Below are 20,802 nucleotides of genomic sequence, written 5' to 3'. Positions count from 1 at the left end.
GCCCACATCCGGCCCGGGCGGCGCAGGAGCGGCGGGTGCCGCCATTTTGTCTGTCGGCGGCTGAGCCCGGACGGCGTCGCGGGGCCGCGTTTCCGGGTGCGGCGGGAGGAGGCCGCGGGCGGCCGGTGAGCGCGGGGGGGCCGCGGGGCCTCTGCGGGGTGAGCGGGGGCGGTGCTGGGGCCGGCGGGGCCGGACCCGCGGACACGATCGCGCCGGGGCGCGGGGGCAGATGCCGGTGGGAGCGGCCGTGCCGGAGCGGCGATGGCGGAGCGCGGCGGGGGGCTCTGAGCAGTCCCCCCGTCCCCGTTCTCCCGGTGTCACGGGATGTGCCCGTCGCGTCCCACCCTTGTCCCCCTCTCTCGCGGGGGGCTCCGGCTCTGCGCAGGGGCAGCTCCCAGGGGGGTTCGGTGACCGGTTGTGCTGTCCTGGGGCGGGGGGACACGGTGCCCCCGGGGTCGGGCCAGACCCAGGGCCCGCGGTCCGGTCCCTGCTCGCGTCCTGAGCCGCTCCTCCCTGCGCAGAGCCGGGCGCGGAGCAGCGCACGGGCCGGCAGCGAGAGCCGCGGCGGAGGCAGGCGCGGGGAGCCGCCGCTGCGGGTAAACACGCCCGCGGAACCAGCCCCGCAGCGGAGCCTGCCCCGGCGCGGCACAGCGCCACGGCCTTCGGGACCCCGCTCCTGCTGCGCCTTCACCTCGGACCCCTCCGGAGCGCTGGTTGTCAGCAAAGGAAATAAGGAGCTGATTGTTTCCCGTGCGTCCTCGCGGAGGGAGGCAGAGCAGCAGCGCTGTGCCTCGAGCAGCCGCAGCCTTTCCCCCTGCAAAGACTCAGCAGAATTGGTGCTGATCAGCCCTGTCCCAGTGCACATTTGCAGGGTTGGCCCCAGTGAGCGGCTCCTGCTTATCCCAGCTCCCTGTTGGTGGGGTTCCGTGTGTGCCTCGATGTCCTCGGCTGGGATGTGGATGGGTTCAGGCTGTGGGGTACATGTGCTGCACGGGGATGAGCCCAGCAGATGGGTTGTATCCATGTGCCTGGACAGGCAGTCCCTCCTCGGGGTCTGCTCCTCTTGGGGTGTTGCTGGTTTTGGGGTTTGCCCCATCACAGCGAGCCCAGACCAGGAGGAGACAGTGGCCAGGGTTGGTTTGGGGCACTGAAAGCCAAAGCCCCAGCGAGCCCAGCGCTGCGCAGCATCCTCTCAAACCACTTATTTTCCAAGCACTGCTCAGAGACAGATTTTTTGGGGGGGTTAACCTCGAATCCCAATGGCTCTTAAGCACAGCTCGGCTCCAGCTGCCCCCCTGCTTGTTCCCCCCCCCAACCTGCTTGCACTGGGGCAGCATTTGGGGATGGGATGCAGAGGGAGGAGATGCCGGCTGCCTCCTGACCCTCAGCTGATGGATGTGGGGCTCTGAAGGCCTCGTGACCGCCCTGCTCCGAGTTATCCCATCCACCATCCAGGCGGAAAGTGGGCTGGGTCGGTGGGAAGGCAGCGAGGAGCCGGTGCAGCAGCGTCCTCAGGCCAGGTGGAGGCAGAGGTTTTGCATGGAAGTCACTGCAGTGAACCGCAGCCCGTGCGTTGTGCTGAGCCTTGGAGAGCTGCCGCCATCCCACATCGGCCTCGTTTTACCTTTGGCAGACTTGGCTGCGGGGAGCATCCACCCTGGTTGCTCCGGCCTGGCCTGATCCCGATCCCGGGTGTGCAGCGGCACTGACGGCTGCCAGAGGGGAGCTGAGCTGAGCTGCCTCGGGGCCGGGGTGCAGATGAGGTGTGAATCCACCCGGCTCCAGCCTGGATGTGCTCTCCGGAGCAAAGCTACCTGGTGAGCGTGTCCTCTGCTTTTCACAGCTTGGCTTCACTCCTGCCTGTCTCACCCTGAGGTGTTTCGGCACCACTGAGCCCCCTGGAGACATCGCGCTCACAGCCACGCTTTGCTGCTGGAATGCAAAGGCAGAACCTGTTTTCCCATGGCTGCTCCAGGGCCGGGAGCACAGACCCCTCTTTGTGCCGTGAGGGGTGAGGGAGGGCTTTGGCTTCATCCTGCCGCGAACAAGCAGGAGTTGTCGGCCGTGGCCAAGCCGGTGCCACCCAGAGCGTGTGGCATGCCCAGCACTGGGACGGGAGCGTGGCACGGAGGGGACCGGTGCCACCTTTACCAGAGAATTGGGTCTGTTTGAGATGGCTTCTGCCACTAAAGTAGGTCTGCACCGTGCGAGGCTGCAAAGCTTTTGGCTGCTGTGGCTGCAGGGTGTTAGAGCCTGTCCCCACGGTCCCTGCACAGTGCCACGCTGCTGCTGTGGCAGGTTCTGCTCTTGCTGAGCGAGGTGAGGCACTGCCAGCCCCCCCGCGCCAGCGCCGAGGTGACGGGGCACGTTCCAGGTCAAGGCTCGCTTCCCGCTTTGCTTTGCTTTAAAGTGCTGTTGTCGAGGCGCTCTGGTCCGTGTCTGACCTACTTACTTACATCTGGCTGCTTGGAAGGAAGGCAGATTTGCTCTGCCAAAGAAGTAGCTTTGTGTTGGGAAGCAAAGGTGGGAGGAGGCAGCCGGGGGGGGGGAAGTGCCCTCCTGACGAGGGGCTGAGCGTGTTGGGTTTCTCCTGCTGCCTCTGCCAGGGCAGCTCTGGCACGAGTGCAGCTCCGGGGCCTGCTCCTCGCTCTGATGTTACGAGCTTGGGTGAAAAATTAAACTGCCTTTTCCAGAGCTGAACCGGCTCCTTTGTCACCAGCCCCGGGAGCAGGCTGCGGTGTTTGGAACCCAGACCTGCCGTGGGGTCTCCTGCAGCACAGAGGCCGTGGTGCTGGGGCTTGGGTGCTTCTCTGCTTCCTTTGGCTCATCCCCAGTCCCCCTCCTTCCTCTGGTGTCTCCCACATGCAGTACCATAGCCGTAGGGATGGATCCGTGCTGCTCGGCAGGACTGGCTGCACCGGCCGGAGCCGCAGCAGCCCCGTGCCAGGGTGCAGCCTCTCCCTGGGGCAGAGGCGGCTCTGGAGGGGCTCTCAAAGGGAAAGGGGGGGCACTGCAGGCAAGCGTGGAGGTTTGCAGGGAGCTTCCCTTTCCCCTTTCCCAGCAGGAGCAGGTGGGGGGTTGTGGATGCAGCTCACAGCATGGTCCCCGGCTGGCCTGGGCCGTGGGGAGCCGTGGGCATCGTGCTGGGGTTCAGCTGCTGCTGCGCTCCAATGTCCTTGTCAGGGCTGACCCGCTGCTGCAGCGCCATGTGTGCGGCGCCTCCTGAAGCAGCCGGGCACCTTCCTGCGGGGCCCGTGGTGTTTCCCTCCCTTAAACCTGGGCTGCAGCCTGGGCTGGGGGCCCAGGGGTGCTCGTGACTTTGCCTGGGGTTGGGAGGGACACGGTTGCATCTGCAGGGACCATCCAGCCCTGTCGCTGCGTCTCTCTGTCACAGCCCGTTACTGGGTCACATCTCGGAGCGACCCCTCCTCTCCCTGTGTAAATCTGCAGCATGTTCTTGGCACCCACCGCCCTGAAAAGCAGCCGATTGAGGCTGCGGGAGCTCCGTGTCCCCTTGGCACGGACGCAGGCGCCTCCTTCGTGCTCTCACACCTCCCGCTGCCGCAGTGAGGGACAGTGGGGCCGAGCCCTCAGCACCTTCAGCAAGGGCTCTGCTTGCCATGAGCCATCCTATCGATCCCGGGGTGTGAATCAGTCCCATTTGTAAGGTTTCCACAGCTTTAGGGTCTTGCACAAACACCAAGCATGTACATCTGCCCCAAAATAACACTTAAGTGCCGGGGATTCGTTGGCAGCTTGTAAATATGCTCTTTATGACTCCAAGTACAGAGCTGGTTAGAGGAAAGATGGGTTTCTTTAGCCAGTTAAATGTTTTAGAAGCAGTCAGTGATGGTTTTCTGAGTGGCTGCTTCCTTTCTGCAAGGCCTTTGTGGCTTTGGGGTGACTTTATCCCGCGGTGGGGGCTGCGCCCGTCCAGCAGGCACCTCCCAGTGACTTGCACTCTGCCTCGGTTCCTTGCCCTGTGTATTCTGGATCAGGAATTGGTGCATCCCTGCTTGGCCTTTGCCTAGGAAAACCCTGAGAACACTTGGCTGGGTCCTGTGGAACAGCAGGAGACCTCGCGCTCGGCTCTGCTCGGCTCCTTCAGGGCGCGGAGCAGCTCTTGCAAAAGAGTGGGCACAGGAGGGTGGTGAGCGGGCAGAGCCCCTGGCGTGGCAAAGGGGACCAGGGCTGGAGGGCTCTGTCCTCAGCCTCCCCAAAGTCCCCTCAGCAGAGGAAGAGGGAGGGAGCGTCACCGGTGCCTTGCAGGGGGTGGGAGAGACCCCGATGGGGGACGCGGGGGTCCTGCAGGCTCCTGACCGGGGTGGGGAGGACTAAGCCGGCCCTGGGCTCTGCCCTGCGGAGCGAAGGGTGCAGGGGCACAGCGAGGGCTTGGTCATGTTTGAGCTGAGTGTTTGAACACAGGCAGTGGCTGCTACAGGGGTTTAAGCTGGAGCCGGGCCTGGGGTACTTTAAAGGCACAGCTATTCTCCATGCAGGCTCCTGGGACAGCAGCTTCCAGGCACGGGTGTAGCTCAGTGGGCTTTCAACAGAGTTGTTCATGGTTGTAACCAAACTGTCTGTGTGGGGGCCGGGGTCTGGGCAGACCACGGGCTGTGCTCCTATATCGCCTGCCTTGTAGTGCGGTGATGCTGCCCATCAGAGCCACTGCTCCGGGGAGACACGGGAGGGAGACCCACAAGTGTCAGACCTTCAGCTCGGACGTTGGGGTGAGGCTGGGGGAGCAGCTTGGCACAGGGGTTGGTTTGAAAGCGCAGCCTTCAGTGCGGTGCCGTCCGTGTGCTTTATTTGGCCTTTTGCTGTCCCTGGCTCAGACGTGCTGCAGTAGTGGCAGCATCAACTCGGGGTGGCAGGCTGGAGCTGGAGACTGGCTGCTGCTCCCGTGTGAGGCTGCTGGTGCCATGGAGCATCTGGTGCTGCTTCCCAGATAACTTTGTGCACTGTCAGTTTTCAGAGCCGCAGGTTTGCTCAGTGTCCTTGCTCTTCACTGGTAGCACGTCAGCCGCTTTCAAAGGCTCTTGGAGGTGGCCGGAGCTTTTCTCTGCTTCCCATCCTGCTTGGAGCAGCCTGAGGCCACCAATGTTTTCCTTGCTCCTCAAGGAGCTCCCAGCTCTGTTGGCTTCATCCAACTTCATTCCCTCTAAATGCACAGAGGATGCTGGAACCTGTGGTGAAGGGGCTGGCGCGTTGCTGGCAGTTGATAAGAAGTCATTTTAACCTGAGCTCTCACTGACAGCACCAGGCTCAGGAGCTGCTTTCCATTCAGTGTATTGTTCTCTGCGAGGCGTGGGCCCTGCAGCGCGGTATTCCCGGCCGTGGCTTACGGCGCAGCAGTCGGGAAGTCCTCGTGTCTCCCGCCACTTCCTTCCGCTGGAACAATTGGACATGTCCATCGGAGAGCAGTGGTTCAGAGCGGTTCCTGCCCGGTCCCTTCGTGTGCCACCCTCTCCCTCCCCAGTTTCCTTTCCCTTCTCGCCTGGCACATGGGATGGGGAGAGGCAGGGAAATCTGGGGGCTCTCCTGGGATGGGCTTTTCCTGCTCTTTGCTGCAGCCTAATGTCAGGATGCAATTCCTTGCTCCTGATTAAAGGTTTCCTCTGCCAAGTGAGCCGAGCTGAGCTGGGTGGAAGCTGCTAAAGGCCAGCCTGCCTGTGGGGTCCCGTGGCTGGGCTGGGGAAGCTGTGGCTGTGGAATTGAGCCCGGAGGCATCCAGAACTTTTGCGTTCAGGGGTTTTGTTAAAAACGCATTGTCAGTGACCGTGGGTTGTGAATAATTCAGAGTGAACATCTGAGTCCCGCGGGGCCGGCGTGTGGCTGGCTGTCTGCACGCAGAGATGCACCAGTTCTTTGAGACACTCCAAATGGAGATGGCAGCTCGCTCTCTCAACGCATGCTGATATGATTTTAAAAGCCTGAATGACCTCAAATCCTGCGCTGCTGTCTTTCAGGGTAAATTATTTATGTCGCATCCTCAGCGCTGCTGAAGCCCTCGCTCCTCAGGAACGGGCAGAAATGTCAGGCTTTGGAGGACAGGCTCTGAATTGGGAAGGGCTGCGCTCGGGGTAACTGAGGTTTTGGATGGGAAGAGGTAGAAGATAAAGGCGCCCTGTGAGGCGGGAGGGAGAGAGGGTGTTTCAGAGGTCCAGCCTTGGAAGTCATCCCCAAACCGGTGCAGCTGCATTCTGCAGCCGACATCAGAGGGCTGGAAATTACTCTTGATCTGCAGTTCAAAGCCGCTGTCTCCCTGAGGATGAAGCTTCATCTCGGGTTTGCAAATGCAGGCTCGCTGCGGTGTAGCTGTGAAATACAAATCTGCCACAGCACCCAAATCCCCCTGAAAGGCGAGGAAACGGCAGCTGAAGGTCACTGCTGCCTGTCCTGCTACAACAGCAACCCCCCCGAGGGGCGAGCAGGATCTGGGGCTGCTTTGCTTGCTGGAGAAGACATTTCATCTCCCTTCAGCGAATGAGGACTTGAAAAACGTGGCATGTAGTCTTGTCCCAGCCAGCTCTGGCTAATTCAGCTGTTTTATGGGGGGGGGGCACTGCTGAATGTCACGCTCCTGGGGTTTAATGGTGTTCTGAAGCCGGGGCTGTCAGGGGAGGGCTGACTTGACACACTGCAGTGGTGGCGGTGAGGGTCCAGCGTGGCTGCAGAGCAGCAGCTCTCTGCAGGGTCACCTCGTTTTTAGTGAACTCTCTGCCCTCCAAAGCAAGAGCTTTTCACACATTGTCTTCCCTCGGATTTCTCACAGCTTCCTTGGGTTTGTGTTTTCATTTTCCAGGGGAAGCCAAGGTGCAAACCTGCCCCTCCTGCCTTTACCCCAGGACGAGCTCTCCTGCGCTTTGATCTCGTGGGTGTCTCTCCTGCCCCAATTCAGGTCTTTCAAAGCACTTTCCCTGTGAGCGCAGGGAGCTGCCGCCGAGGCATATGGAGCTCTCAGAGGCTCAGCGAAAGGATCCCTGCTAACGAAGAACAAAGGAGAAGGCACGCGGAGAAGGCGGCTGTCGGAGCGGCATTGTTTCAAAGGGCATGGTTTCCGTCAGGCATACGCCAGCCATTAAGGGGTGGTGAGCAGTGCTGGGAGAGCTGCCCTTGGTTTTTTTGTTCCTGGAGGATTTAGCTGTGTGTCCCTAATCTTTATCAGCTGTGTCTGTCTTCATGAACATTGAAGATCGAGGCTTTGTTTTAAAGACACTCCAGCCTTCCCACCCAGAGGGCTCAGCGTTCCTAATGGTATGAAATGATCAGCAGCTGCCGTGTGCTGAGTCTGGTGCCTCTTGAGTTTGGTTTTTCAATGTGACCTTTGCTGTTAATCCACCACCTGAACGGGGCCGTGTGCTGAAACGAAATGACCTGTTTCTCAGGAATTCAGTTTATCCTCAAGCTGCTTGAGCTTCAACTCTTCTTTCCCCTCCTCTTGCTCTTCTAGGTCAGAGTCTTTATCTGAATGTGGGTTTCGGTGCAGCACTGGGTTTGAAGGGCATGGTAGATATGGGGAGATAATGGCTCATGGTTTTCGTTGCAGAAATACCTCTCTCCTCCCTGGCTGTGCTTACAGGAGGTAATGTCACATTGGGATTGTCCCCAGCCGCTGTGCCTGACGCAGGGCTTACATGGGGGGACCCAAGCAGCGCGCTTCCCTTGCAGCCATGACTTGTGTTCTGACAGCTGATACCCTGCTGTCCGTCTCTCTGTGTGTGTCCCTGTCACAGCAGTACCTAAAGGAGCTCCTGTGACCCCAAGTGCCATCGAGGTGCAGAGCTGGGTGGGAAACATCACCCCGTGAGTAACCAGCGGGAGCATAACGGGGCGATGATGAGGAGGTGTTTCTGTTCCCGTGAGTTGGGAGCGGAGGTGACAACCCGCAGGGCTGGCACCAATCCTGTGCTGGCTCAGGCCTGTGACACGTGAGACCCAGTCAGGAGTCTCATTACCTGGCATGTTTCTCAGCTCTGTCTCTGCTAATTACCTCCTGCTGCTGGTGTTCCAGAGGCCGGGGCTCTCCTGTCCCCCCGATGTCATGCTCTGCCCTGGCAGCAGCTTGCGCTGTCCCGGCCCTGCCATCCTGCTGCGGGGTGGGAAGCAGCACAGGGGAAAGGCCTTCGTGTTGCAACACGTCCCGGCAGCGCAGGCAGGTCCCAGACGAGCACGTTATGAGCCGTCTCTGATCTTGCTGTAGTGGGAAAGGTACAGGCTGAATGGGTTTGCTGGGCTTCGTTCCAGTCTGTAGAGCGTCCCAGCTTGGTGGGGCTGAAGGAGGAGTTGATGGACGTGTGTGAGGCTTCAGGCTCTGTCTGGAGTAAAGTGGCACCACAGATGTCAGGGGACAGTGTGTTTCCAAGAGGCAGGAATGAGGTGGCTTCCCTGGTGAGGTGGATAAGGAGTTAGTGAGTCACAGCAGGTTCGTTCCCAGCTCTGCAGAGGTGTGGCTGGTGCCATCAGAGAACACGAGATCTCAGGTGACTTAGAAAACACCAGAAAATAGAGAGAACATCTTCCCAGTGAGGGTGTCTGCGCTTGAGGAGCTTCTCACTTGGAAGAAGGCTGCTTTTAATTAAAAGGCAGTTTAGTTAGTTATCCTCCCGAACCGCAGAGAGCTGCTGGTGCACTCGAGGGCAACCGCTGGCACCGTGGCAATGCTGCTGCTCCGCGTCTCCTCTTCTCACACCTCTGCTGTGCCAGGGAGCGGGAATGTGGGACACTGCTCTTCCTCTGGCCTCCATGTCCCGTGGCTTCAGTAAATTGTAGTTCCTCTGGTAGAAGGTGAGTCTCAGAAGGATTTTTAATACCTGAGAGAAACCATTTTAGAGGTTATGGGCACCTGGTTTTGGTGTCTGGGTCATAAAGAAGCTTTCGCTGTCGTGGTGGATGTGTCTGTCGCGTGCCCTGGAGGTCAGGGATCGGAAATTGGAAGCCTCAGGTGTGAAATTGTCCTGTTCTTACTTCGTGCTGGTCCACTTCAATGCTTAGGGACTAGGTTTTCCTGGGGGGAAGGACATCTTCAGTGCAGAGAGGGGCATTTATCCCCTGCCTCTCAGTCTGCCTCAAGCACCCAAAACTCCTGGAGTGGCGAATGAGGCCTCCAGTCACCACATTCTTATTCCCTGAGCGGGTGCTGCAGGAGCAGCCCTACCTGCGTGCTGCTGTCAGAGGCACGAGCTTGCCAGGGGCCCATCCTGTGATCTCCGGGTGATTCAGGCTCCTCTTCCTGTCCCCGCTTCCTCTGTGCTCAGTCTCCGGAGCTGCCGGGCTCCGTGGAGCCCCCCTGGTGAAGCACTGTGCGGACTGGGATCCATCCTGGGTGAGCCGTGGTGTGGGACAGGGTGGTTTCGGCCTTGGGATGGGATGGATTGAAATGTAATCAGATTGATGTAAGGAAAGGTTGTTTCACTGCCTGCTCGGACGGCTTCAAGGGGCGCTTTGGAGTTGTGTAAATGGAGCGGGGTGCAGGCAGCCTTTGGGGTGTTGGGTGATCCGGTGGCAGGTTTAGTGGCATTGGTGGCTGCAGGGGCCTGCTGGGGATGTGTGCCAGGGCTGGCCACGGTGCCTGCTGGCAGCAGAGGCTTTGGGCGCCTGTCACTCTTACACATGAGCAACCTCTGGCTGCAGATAAAGGAGCTGGATACATGGTGCAGGATTAGCTCGGCCGGGTTCTCTCCACTGAGCGAGGCGGTCGTGTGAGAAATGTGCTGAGTTTAGCTGCAGGCTCTGTGCTGGGGTGGGGGTTCTGCTCATTTGGGGCAGGGGATTGTGCTGGCTCCCACCTCTGCTGCTCCAGGGTGTTGGGAGAACCTTTTGGGCCAGCTGGGAGAGAACAGCCCCAGCCTCTGCCCTGCAGGAGCTCCAGCACAGGGCGCTCGCACACTAGCCTGGGGCCATGTTTCTCTGCTCTCTGGCTTTCCCTTCCAGTCCCTGACCACTTCCTCCTCTCCTGCAGGCATGAGTGACCAGGCTTGTCCCCAGCTCTGAGCCACCGGAGCCACCGGAACGGGGCCAGGATGCCGATCCCGCCGCCGCCGCCGCCCGGGCCCCCGCCGCCTCCCACCTTCAGCCAGGTAAGAGCTGCTCTTGCTGCCCGTGACCTGGGCACTTCTGCCCCTTGGTGGCTCAATGGGGAGAGCTGGGCTCCTTCCACGTGGCTGTAACTGAGCCGTGCTTTGGGTCTAGGTAGGATGGGGTCTCAACCCTGTCCCATAGAAGAGCAGCATAACCAGGGGCAGCCCTATTGCTCCATGTGGAGAAGGATGTTTGCTGGCAAGGGCTGGGGAGGAGAAGCAGGAAGGTGGAGTGGGGCTGTGCCTGCCCTGTGGATCGGGGTGTCCGTGCACACAGGCGAGCTGCTGAGCTGCTGCTTGTCTCCAGGCAAACACAGAGCCACCGAAACTGAGCCGAGAGGAGCAGCGGGGCCGTGGGGCCCTCCTGCAGGATATCTGTAAAGGGACCAAGCTAAAGAAGGTGACACAAATCAATGACCGGAGCGCACCGATCCTAGAGAGTGAGTCCTGTCCCTGGGAGGCTCTCAGCCCTGCGCTGGGTGCTGCTGTGTCCTTCAGGACAGCTTCTGGGCTCTTACCCATCTGTTTTCCAGTGCCTTCGTGTTGCTGGAGGAGCTAATACCGGGCTTAACCTCTCTGCCTCTCTCCTTTCAGAGCCTAAGGGCAGTGGTGGCGGCTGCAGCTACAGCTCTAGCTCAGCTGCGATCCAGCCAAAGGGCGGCCTCTTCCAAGGCGGCGTTCCCAAGCTGAGACCTGTGGGAGCGAAGGACAGCTCAGGTAATGGCCTCCTGCTTGTGGTTTGCGTGTGGTTCCCTGGGGAGGTCCCTGAGCAGGAGGGGGTTGAGGATTTTGCTGTGCTTCCCTGAAGACTTCAGCTGTTTAGAGGCAAATCAACACGCCACAAGTGGCCGCAGGCAAGCTGCGCGGTCTCTGTGCCACAGCAGCCCATGACACAAACCTCCTTGGAGGGCCCTGGCGTCATGTGTGCTGCACAGCGTTTTCTCTCTGCTGTTTTCTGTGGCAACCTGCCTCCCAGCAAGGCAGAGAGCAAATAGCAGTGGTGAGAGAGGAGCTGTGTGTGGCTGAGCGTGGTGCCAGCTCCCTGCCTGTGCCAGACAGCGTTCCGCACGGGCACGCTGCCCCGCAGCGCCGCACGTCGCCGCTCACTCACTCACTCACTCGCTCGCTCTGCTTTCCCTCCCCGCAGACAGCTCCGGTAAGCAAACCCTGCAAGTCCCTGGCTCCAGAGCAGCCGCGCCCAGGCCCCCGGTGCCGGCCACCAACAACCGACCTCAAGACGATGCTGACAACAGCCGGGGCTCGCCGCCGGAGCTGCCGCGCACGCAGAGGCCATCGCTGCCGGACCTGTCCCGGCCCAATGCTGCCGGCAGCACTGGCATGAAGCACAGCTCGTCTGCCCCCCCGCCCCCCCCGCCAGGCCGCCGCGCTGCTGCCCCTCCGGCGCCCCCCCCAGCACACAGCGCCAAGGTCTCACCCTACAACCGGGAGAAGCCGCTGCCGCCCACCCCGGGACAGCGCCTGCCCACCAGCAGGGATGGACCCCCGGCCCCGCCACCCATCAAACCCCCACCCTCCCCAGTCAACATCCGGACTGGGGCAGGGGCTCAGGGCCAGTCTCTCGCCCCCCCGCCACCCCCTTATCGACAACCCCCCAGTGTCCCCAATGGCCCTTCCAGCCCCATCAACGAGTCCGCCCCGGAGCTGCCGCAGAGACACAATTCCTTGCACAGGAAGACACCAGGCCCTTTGCGGGGCCTGGCACCGCTGCCACCCTCTTCAGCCTCCCCGTCTCTCCAGAGCAGTCGCCCCCCTCCACCAGCCAGAGACCCCCCCAGCCGGGGAGCAGGTAAGAGCTATTTGCTCTGCTGGACCAGGCTCCTTTTCTGCCTGGGAGCAGCTGGGGTGGGTCCTGCCCATGGGGTGTTCGGTGGCTGGTAGGAGACGTTGGGGGAAGAGTGAGTTCTGGGGTGCAGTGAGGCTTCTCCTCGGTGTAGGGCTTGAGCCAGGGGCAGTAGCTTCACTGGTGGGTCTGATCCATGTCCCTGGTCCTGTCCTGTTTATCCAGGTCCTGAATGTTTATTCAGGCCTGATGCTGGTGGTGGGTTGTGGCTGTGCAGCTCCTGCCTGTGAGGTTGGTGCATCCTCCTGGGGGGGGAGGTGAGGACACGGTGGAGCCAGAGCCGTGTACACTGTGACTGCTCCCCTGAGCTTCCCCAGTGACACTGGCGTGGTGACAAAAAGCTGTGGCAGAGCAGGGAGAAGCCCTTCCCGTGGTGGTGCAGTTGGACACTGCTGCTTGGCCCTCAAAAACTGGCCTGGGCTCTCCAGGGCCGGGAGCAGCGATGGCTTCATCCCGGTGCCCCCCCCCCGTACGCTCCTGGGCTCAGCGTCCAGACCGCAGCTCCCGCCTGGTCCCTTGCCAAAGCCGCTCTGTCCTTCCGGCCCTGCCAGAATCCCTCCTCTGAGCTACAGCTGGGGATCCGCTCCCTTAGTCTGGCTGTAATTAGCCTAATGAGGAGCATGAGCTGCCACCGTATCCATGGGAGGCTGGGCAGGAGCAAGAGGTAGGTCAGAGGGGCTGTGGGCCCTGTCACCGCCTTAGTGGCAGTGGGGATGTGGTTTCCCAGCCCGGCCAGGCAGCATCTTGCCTCCATGTGGAGTTGCCCTCAAACCCTCGTGTGTGCAGGCTCCTTGGATCCCCTCTGTGCAGAGGGTTGGCTGGGAGCATGCAGGGGCTGGAGCAGCCGAGCCGAGGGGCGCAGGCTGGCCCGTCCCCTCCACTGTGGCTGCAGGAATGTGGATGTGAGCAAGCAGGAAATCTCTGGGAGCGTGTGGGAGCATCCCTGGCTGGCCGTGCTGGCCGCTGGCGCGGTCTGGCTCAGCAGCCGGCCTGGAAAGCTTCCTCGGAGGATGTCCTTGGCCCTGCTGCCGGAGGGGAGGGTTTGCCCTGGGGATGCCGAGCCTTGGCAGGCTGCGGTGGCCGCGCCGGCACTGACCCAGCTCTCGTTGCAGCTCCACCGCCCCCTCCGCCACTGCTGCGCAATGGGGGGCGTGATGCCCCCCCCCCTCCACCCCCCTACAGACTGCACGGCTCCACCGAGCCCCCCAGCCGGGGGAAGCCGCCGCCGCCACCCACGAGGACTCCGGCAGGGCCGCCGCCGCCGCCACCACCGGTGCGCAACGGGCACCGGGACTCCATCTCCACCGTCAGAGCATTCCTGGGTGAGTGGGACCGTGGGCACGGAGCTCCCGGTGGGCTGAGCTGGAGGAGCCCCTTGGTGCCCACCCAGAGCCGCCCGTCCTGACCTGCTCCTTGTTCCCCCTTCTCTGCAGATGACTTTGAATCCAAATATGCCTTTCATCCCGTTGAAGACTTCCCAGCCCCAGAAGAATATAAATACTTCCAGAGAATCTACCCCAGCAAAACAAACAGAGGTAAGGGAGGAGGAGGAGGTGTCCCACAGTCCCATGTGGCCTGGCTCCCTTCCTGCGTGCTCCAGGGTGGCAGGAGGTGACAGCAGAGCAGCTGTGGCCGATGCTGTCCTGTTCGTCCCTGCTCAGGGTGGATCAGGCAGAGCCTGGCTTGAGCCCCAGGCTCCTGATCCCATGTCCTCTGTGCCCTGGGACCTGAGCCCCAAAGGCAGCCTGCTGCGTTTGAGGGGGGTGGGGGGGGCCGAGAACTTGCCCCCTCTTTTGCCTACTGAGCCTGGACAGAGAAATGCTGCAGGGCTCGATCCTGCCTGTGCTGAGCACCTTTGGTGCTGGAGCAGTTCCAGAAGGAGCCCAGCAGCTGGTCCTGCTGCCAAATTGCTGTTGGGCAGGGACTGGGGGGTGAAGACCCCCCTTTTGCACCCCAGGATGGGCCCAACGCTGCCAGTACAGCGCAAAGTGCCCTTGGTGCGCCTCTGCTGCACGTCAGCCCTGCGGATCCCGCAGGAGACTCCGGGGAGAACGGGATGCTCGTCTATTTTTAGAGCAATGAATGTTTAATGTGGATTTGAAGAGCCCGGAGCTCTCTGTGCGTGTTGCAGTGGCTGGTGCCAGGCGCAAATCCCAGGCTCTGGATCTCTGCATGGTTTGGGGAGGGAGGGGGGGAGGCAGCTGCTGTGGGGATGTGGAGGAGGGAACGTAGGTGTCCTGGATCCTGCTCCGGGAGCACCAGGATGGAGACCCTGGCCCAGGGCTGGCACATGGGGAGGTGGCACGCAGGGATATGGCACATTGCATGGTGCAGGCTCTGGTTTCATTGAGCTTTCCTTGTCCTTCAGCTACTCGTGGGGCCCCCCCTCTGCCCCCCATCCCCAGGTGAAAGCGGGCTGCACACACGGATTGTTCCTGAGCAGACACACGGAGACCTCCTTCCCCTTCCTCGGCCGGACCCTCCCCACCTCCCTGCATGAGAAACTCCTGTTTCCACCATTTTTGGTTTTCCCAGGACGAGCAGCTTCCCGCAGCCCAGCTCTCTCCACCCTCATCTATGCATCTCCCCCGGGACACGGTGACCGTGCTGGCGAGCCCCGATGGGACCTTTCCTCCTCCCTCATCGCAGATCCCAGGTTCCTAGTGTCCCGCTGCAGCTTGGGAGCCAGACACAAAGACTTGGGGCAGAGCTGTCGGGACCAGGGGTGTCTCAGTGCCCGACTCCCTGGGGCAGAGCTGGGATAGGGCAGCAGCTGGATGTGCTGCGGGGTCACTGGCAGAGCGAGGGGCAGCCAGGGTATTCGGATGGAGCTTCCTTATCCTGGCACAGCCGATTGCTGTTTTGCACAGGAACCAGCGGAGGAGCAGGGGGTGAGTGGGACCCTCCAGAGACACCCCAGTGAGGCTGGGGGGGGGACCCCCCTTCCTGCTCCCCCCAGAACCGCTTCACACAGCTCTGGGTTTGGATGGGGTGGGGAGGTGCCCGGCTTTTAACGCTGGATTCCCGAACTGGAGCGTTTTAACGGGAAAACACTAATTATCCATGGAGCAAACTGGGGCTGCTGTTACTGGGGGGGTGGTATTTGTTCTCTTAGGTGGCGGGGGGGCCTCCGGCTGACGTTTTGCCTTACCCCTGCCCCTGTCCTGCTGTTGGTACTGGGCTGGTTTCTCTGGAATTCCTCGCCGTGCTGGGGGGGGGGCTGCCGGACATTAACCGTATTTACTGATCTCTTTTGTACTACCAGAGGTGGGGGGGGCCGTTGCGGGTGTACTAACCCCTCCCCTCTACCTGTTCTGGGGTTCGTTTGGGGTTTCTATGAAGGTGGAGCGAGGCGGGGTGAGGGGCTGCGCTGCAGGACGAGCCCCTCCCTCTGTAAATAAGGGTTCAATACAAAGGTTCTCCCCCAGCGCTGGCTGCCCCCCCCCCGCGGGGGCTGGGTCAAGAGGGGACAGAATTAACCCCGAGGAGCTGGAAATGGCATTTAAATAAAAGTAATAAAGAAACGTGGCTGTTCAGGAGCACGGGGCGGGGGGCTGGGGAATGGGGGGGTTCCCAGGGGTGCCTCCACTCTTTGGGGTTGGGAGGTAGGGAGGTGATATTGGGAAGGCAGGACTGGGAATACTGGGACCAGAGATGACGCAGCACTGTGGGCGCTGCGAACGCTGGGAAGGCGGGACTGGGGACACTGGAACCACTGGGAAGCAGGACGGGGAGCGCTGACGGTCACGTCGGCGGGCGCTGGGACCCAGCCCGAGCAGACTACATCTCCCAGCATGCTCCGCGAACCGCGCACTGTCCCTCCCGGCAGGCCTCGGGTTCCCCGCCCATTGGCTGCGCGGCAGCCACACCCCCCCTCTGGGCGCGGTGCGGGGACGCTGAGCCTTGCGATTGGCCTCGGCGGCGGGCCGTGCAGCCAATGGAGCGGAGGGGGCGGAGCCGGGTCGGCCTAGTGGCGGGAAGTGCGGAGCCGGGGCCGAGTTGGCGCCAGAAGGTTGGTGGCGGCAGCGGCGGGGCCGGGGGTACGGGACCGGGACCGAAGCCGGAGCCGCGGGGCTGGGCTGGGCTGGGCCGGGCCGGGCCGGGCCGGGCCGGGGGGCTCAGGCGGCACTGGGGGGTGAGGGACTCCCCTTGGGGCCAGTGCCCTTCTCCCTCCATCTGCTGTGCCCCCCGTGTGACCGGTGCCCCGCTCCGCCCGCAGACCCCCGCCATGGCCAGCAGCAGCACCCGCCCGCAGCACCAGCCCACCATCGGCTTCCCCCGCAGGAGGAGCGCCCGCCACATCGCCACCCCTTCGGCTAAAAGCGGCTCCGGTGCCCCCGTCCTGAGGCTCTCACCCGGGGCCGCGGATCCCGCGCCGGACACATGCTCGGCAAGGACCAAAGCGCTGCCTCTGAGTCCCCACAAGCGCCTGGGTGAGGGCTCTCCCCTACGAGGGTGGCGGCGGCAGGGCGCATCCGCTTGCTCTGAGCTGTTGTGGGGCCGGGGGGGTAGGCGGGTGGCCCCGGCTCTGCCCTGTCCCTCGTGCAGCTGCGTTTGTGGCTTCCGCTGGTTTCAGGAGGAAAAGCTGCTTCTGGGAGGCTGGGAAGGGCTGAAGCACGAAGCCTCCCCCCAGGGAGGGTGGCTCCGTGTCACCAATGGCCTCTTGCTCGGGCCCATGTGCTCACCGCCTCTATTGACCCATCATCTCCTCCGCAGGTGACGACAACCTCTGCAACGTCCCCCGTGCCCTGCCCTGCTCCCCAGCCAAGCGCAGCAAAGAGAACCAGGGCCGCCGCTTGCTCTTCGGGGACCCCCCGGCATCCCCGGAGAAGCCCAACAGCCCAGGACCATCCCCATGGCGCGGGGGGCAGGAGACCCCCCGGAGCTCAGGGCAAGCCCGCGCCCGGCTCTTCCGGCAGGAAGGTGAGTGGGGTTGGGGAGCGGGATGAGGTCGGGGTCCCCACAGCACCATGTCCCCTCCCTGCATTCTCTCTATTGCTGACGCAGGCACCAGCTACCAGCAGGCAAAGCGGGTACTGCATTTGGCTGTGCCCGACCGCCTTCACGCCAGAGAGAGGGAGATGGGAGTCATCCGGCAATTCCTGCAGGATCACATCTGCGGGCGCCGGCCCGGCAGCCTCTACGTCTCCGGAGCCCCCGGGACAGGGAAAACAGCCTGTCTGAGCCGTGTCCTGCTCGACTGCAAGGTGCAGGGGGTCCCGGCAGCAGATGAGGGGTGGGATGAGCCCTGCTCAGGGTGCTGGTGGAGCAGATTGGCAGGGAAGGACCACTGTGGGTGAAGGGAGAGGGCAGCAGGTTGTGGCTGGTGTTAATGCTCCCGTTCCTGGTAGGAAGAGCTTGCTGGGAGCAAAACCATCGTCCTGAACTGCATGTCGCTGCGCAGCCCATCCTGTGTCTTCCCCTCCCTGGCGCAGCCCCTGGGTCTGCCCGTGGCCACCGGCCGGGAGGGTCTGCGGAGCCTGGAGAAGCGCCTGATGGCCCCGGGGCCCATGGTGTGAGTTTCCTGCCCGGGGGGTGGCGTGGGGACACCCCAGGGGTGGTGGCTGGCCGGGAGAGGTGGCTCCGGTGGCAGCTTTCTCTGCCCAGGGAGCTGTGACTGGGGCAGAGCTCGGGCTCACTCAGGTTCCTCCACCACAGTTTGCTGGTGCTGGATGAGCTGGACCAGCTGGAGAGCAAGGGTCAGGACGTGCTTTACACCCTCTTTGAGTGGCCCCGGCTGCCTGGCTCCAGGCTTGTGCTTGTTGGTGAGCGCACAGCAGCGTGATGCTGTCCACCCTGGGGACCACCCTCCCTGTTTTGGGGGGAGTTGATGGGGGTTTGCCTTTGTCACCCGCTCCCTCCTCACCTCCCTGCGCTGTGCCCACAGGGCTGGCCAATGCACTGGACCTGACGGATCGCAGCCTGGCCAGGCTTGGTGCCCATGGCAGCCCCCAGCTGCTGCACTTCCCACCCTACACCAGGGAGCAGCTCACCGCCATCCTGCAGGACCGGCTGGGGCAGGTGGGGACATGGGGGAGGGACACGGTGACACATGGTGGGGCTCACCTGTGCAGGCGGCAGCGCTGACGGTACCCGGTGCTTTGGTAGGTGGCTGGTGACTCTGTGCTGGATGCTGCCGCGCTCCAGTTCTGTGCCCGTAAGGTCTCTGCGGTCTCCGGTGACGCTCGCAAGGCTCTGGATGTCTGTAGGTCAGTGCTTGACCCAAAACCCAGTGTTGCCAGAGCTGGTGTGGCCCCTGTGAGCCCCGCGCTGGGGGTGCCGGTGCCCGATTCTCAGGGCTGTCTCTCCCCAGGCGCGCTGTGGAGATGGTGGAGCTGGAGGTGCGGAGCCAGACGCTGCTCAAGCCACTGCCTGGTGGTGAGTGGCTGCTGCTGGACACAGCAATGGAGCCAAAACCCTGTGGGTGGCACCTCCAGTTGGCCTCACTGGGGGTCTGGGGTCTCTTTTGGGGCTGCCACTCGCCTCCTCCTGAGGTCCCCTCTCTGTCCCACAGGTGACTCCCCGGCAACCCCTGTCCCCAAGCGCGTGGAGCTCCTGCACGTCTCCCGTGTGATCTCGGAGGTGTTTGGGGACCGGCTGGCAGCGGGGGGCCGGGGGACCTCAGACTCCTTCCCCCTGCAGCAGAAGGTGCTGCTCTGCTCCCTGCTGCTGCTCACCCGGCAGCTGCGCGCGCAGGAGGTGACGCTGGGGAAGGTGAGTGGCGGTGGGACCCTCCCCAGGCTGGATGCAGGGAGCGGGTTTGTGTCCCTGGGGTCTCCTTTGGATGCAGCAGGCCACGGATAACACTTGCTCTGCCTCCTCCAGCTCCACGACACCTACAGCCAGGTCTGCCGGCGGCAGCAGCTCCCTGCTGTGGATCAGGCCGAGTGTCTGTCCCTTGTCACCCTCCTGGAGTCCCGGGGCATCCTCGAGATGAAGAAGGCCAAGGAGGCTCGGCTGGCCAAGGTACTGGGGGCCCAGCAGCGGGGCAGGGGTCCGGCAGCGGGGCACTGAGCATATCTCATCTCTCCCCCAGGTCTCCCTGAAGCTGGATCAAGCGGCAGTGGAACACGCACTGCAGGATGTGGTGCTGGTGGGCAGCATCCTGGCCCAGGGCCTGCAGTAGCCTCCCCATGGCCCCGGCTGGGAGCCTGCTGCCGGTGTGGTTTGGCTGGGTCATGGCAGGAGCAGGGAAATGGCTCCTGGAGGCCTCAGCCCTTGTTTGCCGAGTCCTGCCCTCGGTCTGGGGTGGTTTTGTTATTATTATTAATGTTATTATCACTATTATTATTTGTGGGGCTGGAGCTGAGGCGTGGGGGCACGCGGGATCCCAGTGCTGCTCCCTGCACTGTGGCCATGGTTACTCCTGGCTCATTCGGAGCCTTCTGAGGCTCCAGGCTACAGGAAGGTTGGTCCTGGTGCCCACCCTGGCAGCAGCAGAGTGGGGGTGCAGGGGTGGAAGGGGGGACGACACCGGGACCCCCTCTGTCTCCTGTTAATAAAGTCGTGTTCTGGTTCAGCACTGGCTCCTGCCTCCATGCCTGCCGTTCCCCTCCTGCCCCTATGGCTGTGGGCCCCAGCTCTGTCCTCTCCCAGCCCCTTTCCTTTTGGGCTGCAGCCCCCACCCCAGCTGCCCCCAGCTCCTGGCCCCAGCTCCTCCGCTTGTGTTAAGTAATAGACGCTTTGACCTAATTTTGCGGCTCCCTGGGCTGGGGGGGCCCCACACAGGGAGGGGATGAGGCTGTGTCAGTGTCCCACATCCAGCCATCGCACCCCACCTCTGCCCATCCCACCCGCCACCCCTCGCTGCCCCCACCCTTCTGGGGATGGGTCACTGGCGGCATCGGTCCCCAGCCTGCCTCAGTTTCCTTTGGCCCCATGGCGCGGCCCTGGTGTGTGCCAGGCCTGTCTTGACGCTGCCCCCATGGGGTGCAGGATCTGGGGATATCAGCTCTGTCCCAGTGCCATGGTGGAGCTCTGGGAGGGTGCTGGGTGCCGCTATTGAACTGGGCGTCCTGGTGCAGTCCCCTTTTCCCACCCCCCCGTTTTGGCACTGCCTGTCTCTGGTGTGCCAGGGGACAGTGGAGATAGGGCAGGCCCCAGGCACAGGGACTTGCAGTGTGGGGAGCACTGGGGAAACCAAGGCAGTGCCGGGGGCAGCCGGTGGCCCCAGCCGGGCCCTGAGCGTGGCTCAGCCCATCGCTGCCACGGGGCTATTTATAACCAGAGCTGATGGTGTCAGACGTGTGCAGTGGCACGGGGTGGGGGGGACACAGGTTCAGCCCAGGCTGTGTCCCCAGCCCCTCACCTGGCTGTGGGGGACTCTGGCCCTGCCACCCGTCACCAGGCCATGGGGCTGAGGGTTCCAGCATCCCCATGGGCAGAGATGGGGGCTGCCAAGGAGGTCCCTGCTCCCCCCATCCACAGCGGCTGCATCCTGCCCTGTGCCTGTGATGCAGCCCCATGGCACGGGGTGGCATTGGGCAGAAGGAAGTGACTGGCAGTGTGTGTGACCACAATGATGTGGTGGTGACACGGGTGGGCACTGCCGTGCTCCTGTTCCCCACATCCCCCCTGTGCCCACCATGGTGCTGGGTGAGATGGTGGCTGCACAGGCAGGGCATGGGGGGCATGCCACACCTTGGCCAGACCTGCTGCCATGGGCACCCCATGGTGAGGCTGGAGGGTGCTGGTGCTGTCCCCAGGGTGGGGACAAGGACAGCGGGGTGGCGTGGGGACGTGGCCCCATGGCGTGGGAACGCGGCTCCGTGGCCGTGCCAGCCCTGGCTCCGCTCTCTGCTGCAGTGCATGAAAAATCAATAGCGCAGACGGATGGGTTGAGCCGTGCGGTGCTGGAGCCGC

The 20,802-nt window shown here is 62.7% G+C and overlaps 2 protein-coding genes across 5 annotated transcripts; both read left to right on the top strand.

The window, feature by feature from the left end:
- Positions 1-28: 28 nt before the first annotated feature.
- WIPF2 (WAS/WASL interacting protein family member 2) lies at positions 29-15,464 on the top strand. 4 transcript variants are annotated; one of them, XM_030508476.2, is made up of 8 exons: positions 29-125; positions 9,962-10,079; positions 10,387-10,519; positions 10,674-10,796; positions 11,227-11,886; positions 13,053-13,262; positions 13,374-13,475; positions 14,309-15,464. In XM_030508476.2, exons 2-8 carry the CDS (start codon positions 10,023-10,025, stop codon positions 14,347-14,349), a joined length of 1,326 nt encoding a protein of 441 aa, XP_030364336.1. In that variant the 5' UTR covers positions 29-125; positions 9,962-10,022; the 3' UTR covers positions 14,350-15,464. The 4 variants fall into 4 exon arrangements, with proteins under 4 accessions (XP_030364336.1, XP_030364338.1, XP_030364339.1 ...); XM_030508478.1 differs by lacking the exon at positions 29-125 and adding an exon at positions 1,245-1,817; XM_030508479.1 differs by lacking the exon at positions 29-125 and adding an exon at positions 7,266-7,453.
- Positions 15,465-15,911: 447 nt separating this feature from the next.
- On the top strand, positions 15,912-19,459 carry CDC6 (cell division cycle 6). Its single transcript, XM_030508441.1, has 12 exons — positions 15,912-15,952; positions 16,160-16,373; positions 16,657-16,863; positions 16,948-17,147; positions 17,292-17,455; positions 17,599-17,705; positions 17,828-17,961; positions 18,049-18,149; positions 18,254-18,318; positions 18,455-18,654; positions 18,766-18,906; positions 18,977-19,459. The coding sequence occupies exons 2-12, from the start codon at positions 16,169-16,171 to the stop codon at positions 19,064-19,066; spliced, it is 1,614 nt and encodes a 537-aa protein (XP_030364301.1). The 5' UTR covers positions 15,912-15,952; positions 16,160-16,168; the 3' UTR covers positions 19,067-19,459.
- The last annotated feature ends 1,343 nt before the right edge of the window (positions 19,460-20,802 follow it).

This window comes from Strigops habroptila, chromosome 19 (assembly GCF_004027225.2).
Source record: "Strigops habroptila isolate Jane chromosome 19, bStrHab1.2.pri, whole genome shotgun sequence".
Taxonomy (NCBI): Eukaryota; Metazoa; Chordata; class Aves; order Psittaciformes; family Psittacidae; genus Strigops; species Strigops habroptila.
Note: the sequence above shows the minus strand (reverse complement) of the source record. Positions and strands in the feature narration are given on the sequence as shown.

Excerpts from the sequence above, each read along its gene's own strand:
- WIPF2 (XM_030508476.2), top strand. The coding sequence starts at position 10,023 with ATGCCGATCCCGCCGCCGCCGCCGCCCGGGCCCCCGCCGCCTCCCACC. Across the intron at positions 10,797-11,226 it reads GGGAGCGAAGGACAGCTCAG|ACAGCTCCGGTAAGCAAACC; the intron begins GTAATGGCCTCC and ends CCCTCCCCGCAG. Across the intron at positions 11,887-13,052 it reads CCCCCCCAGCCGGGGAGCAG|CTCCACCGCCCCCTCCGCCA; the intron begins GTAAGAGCTATT and ends CTCTCGTTGCAG.
- CDC6 (XM_030508441.1), top strand. The coding sequence starts at position 16,169 with ATGGCCAGCAGCAGCACCCGCCCGCAGCACCAGCCCACCATCGGCTTC. Across the intron at positions 17,148-17,291 it reads GTGTCCTGCTCGACTGCAAG|GAAGAGCTTGCTGGGAGCAA; the intron begins GTGCAGGGGGTC and ends CGTTCCTGGTAG. Across the intron at positions 17,706-17,827 it reads CTCCAGGCTTGTGCTTGTTG|GGCTGGCCAATGCACTGGAC; the intron begins GTGAGCGCACAG and ends CTGTGCCCACAG.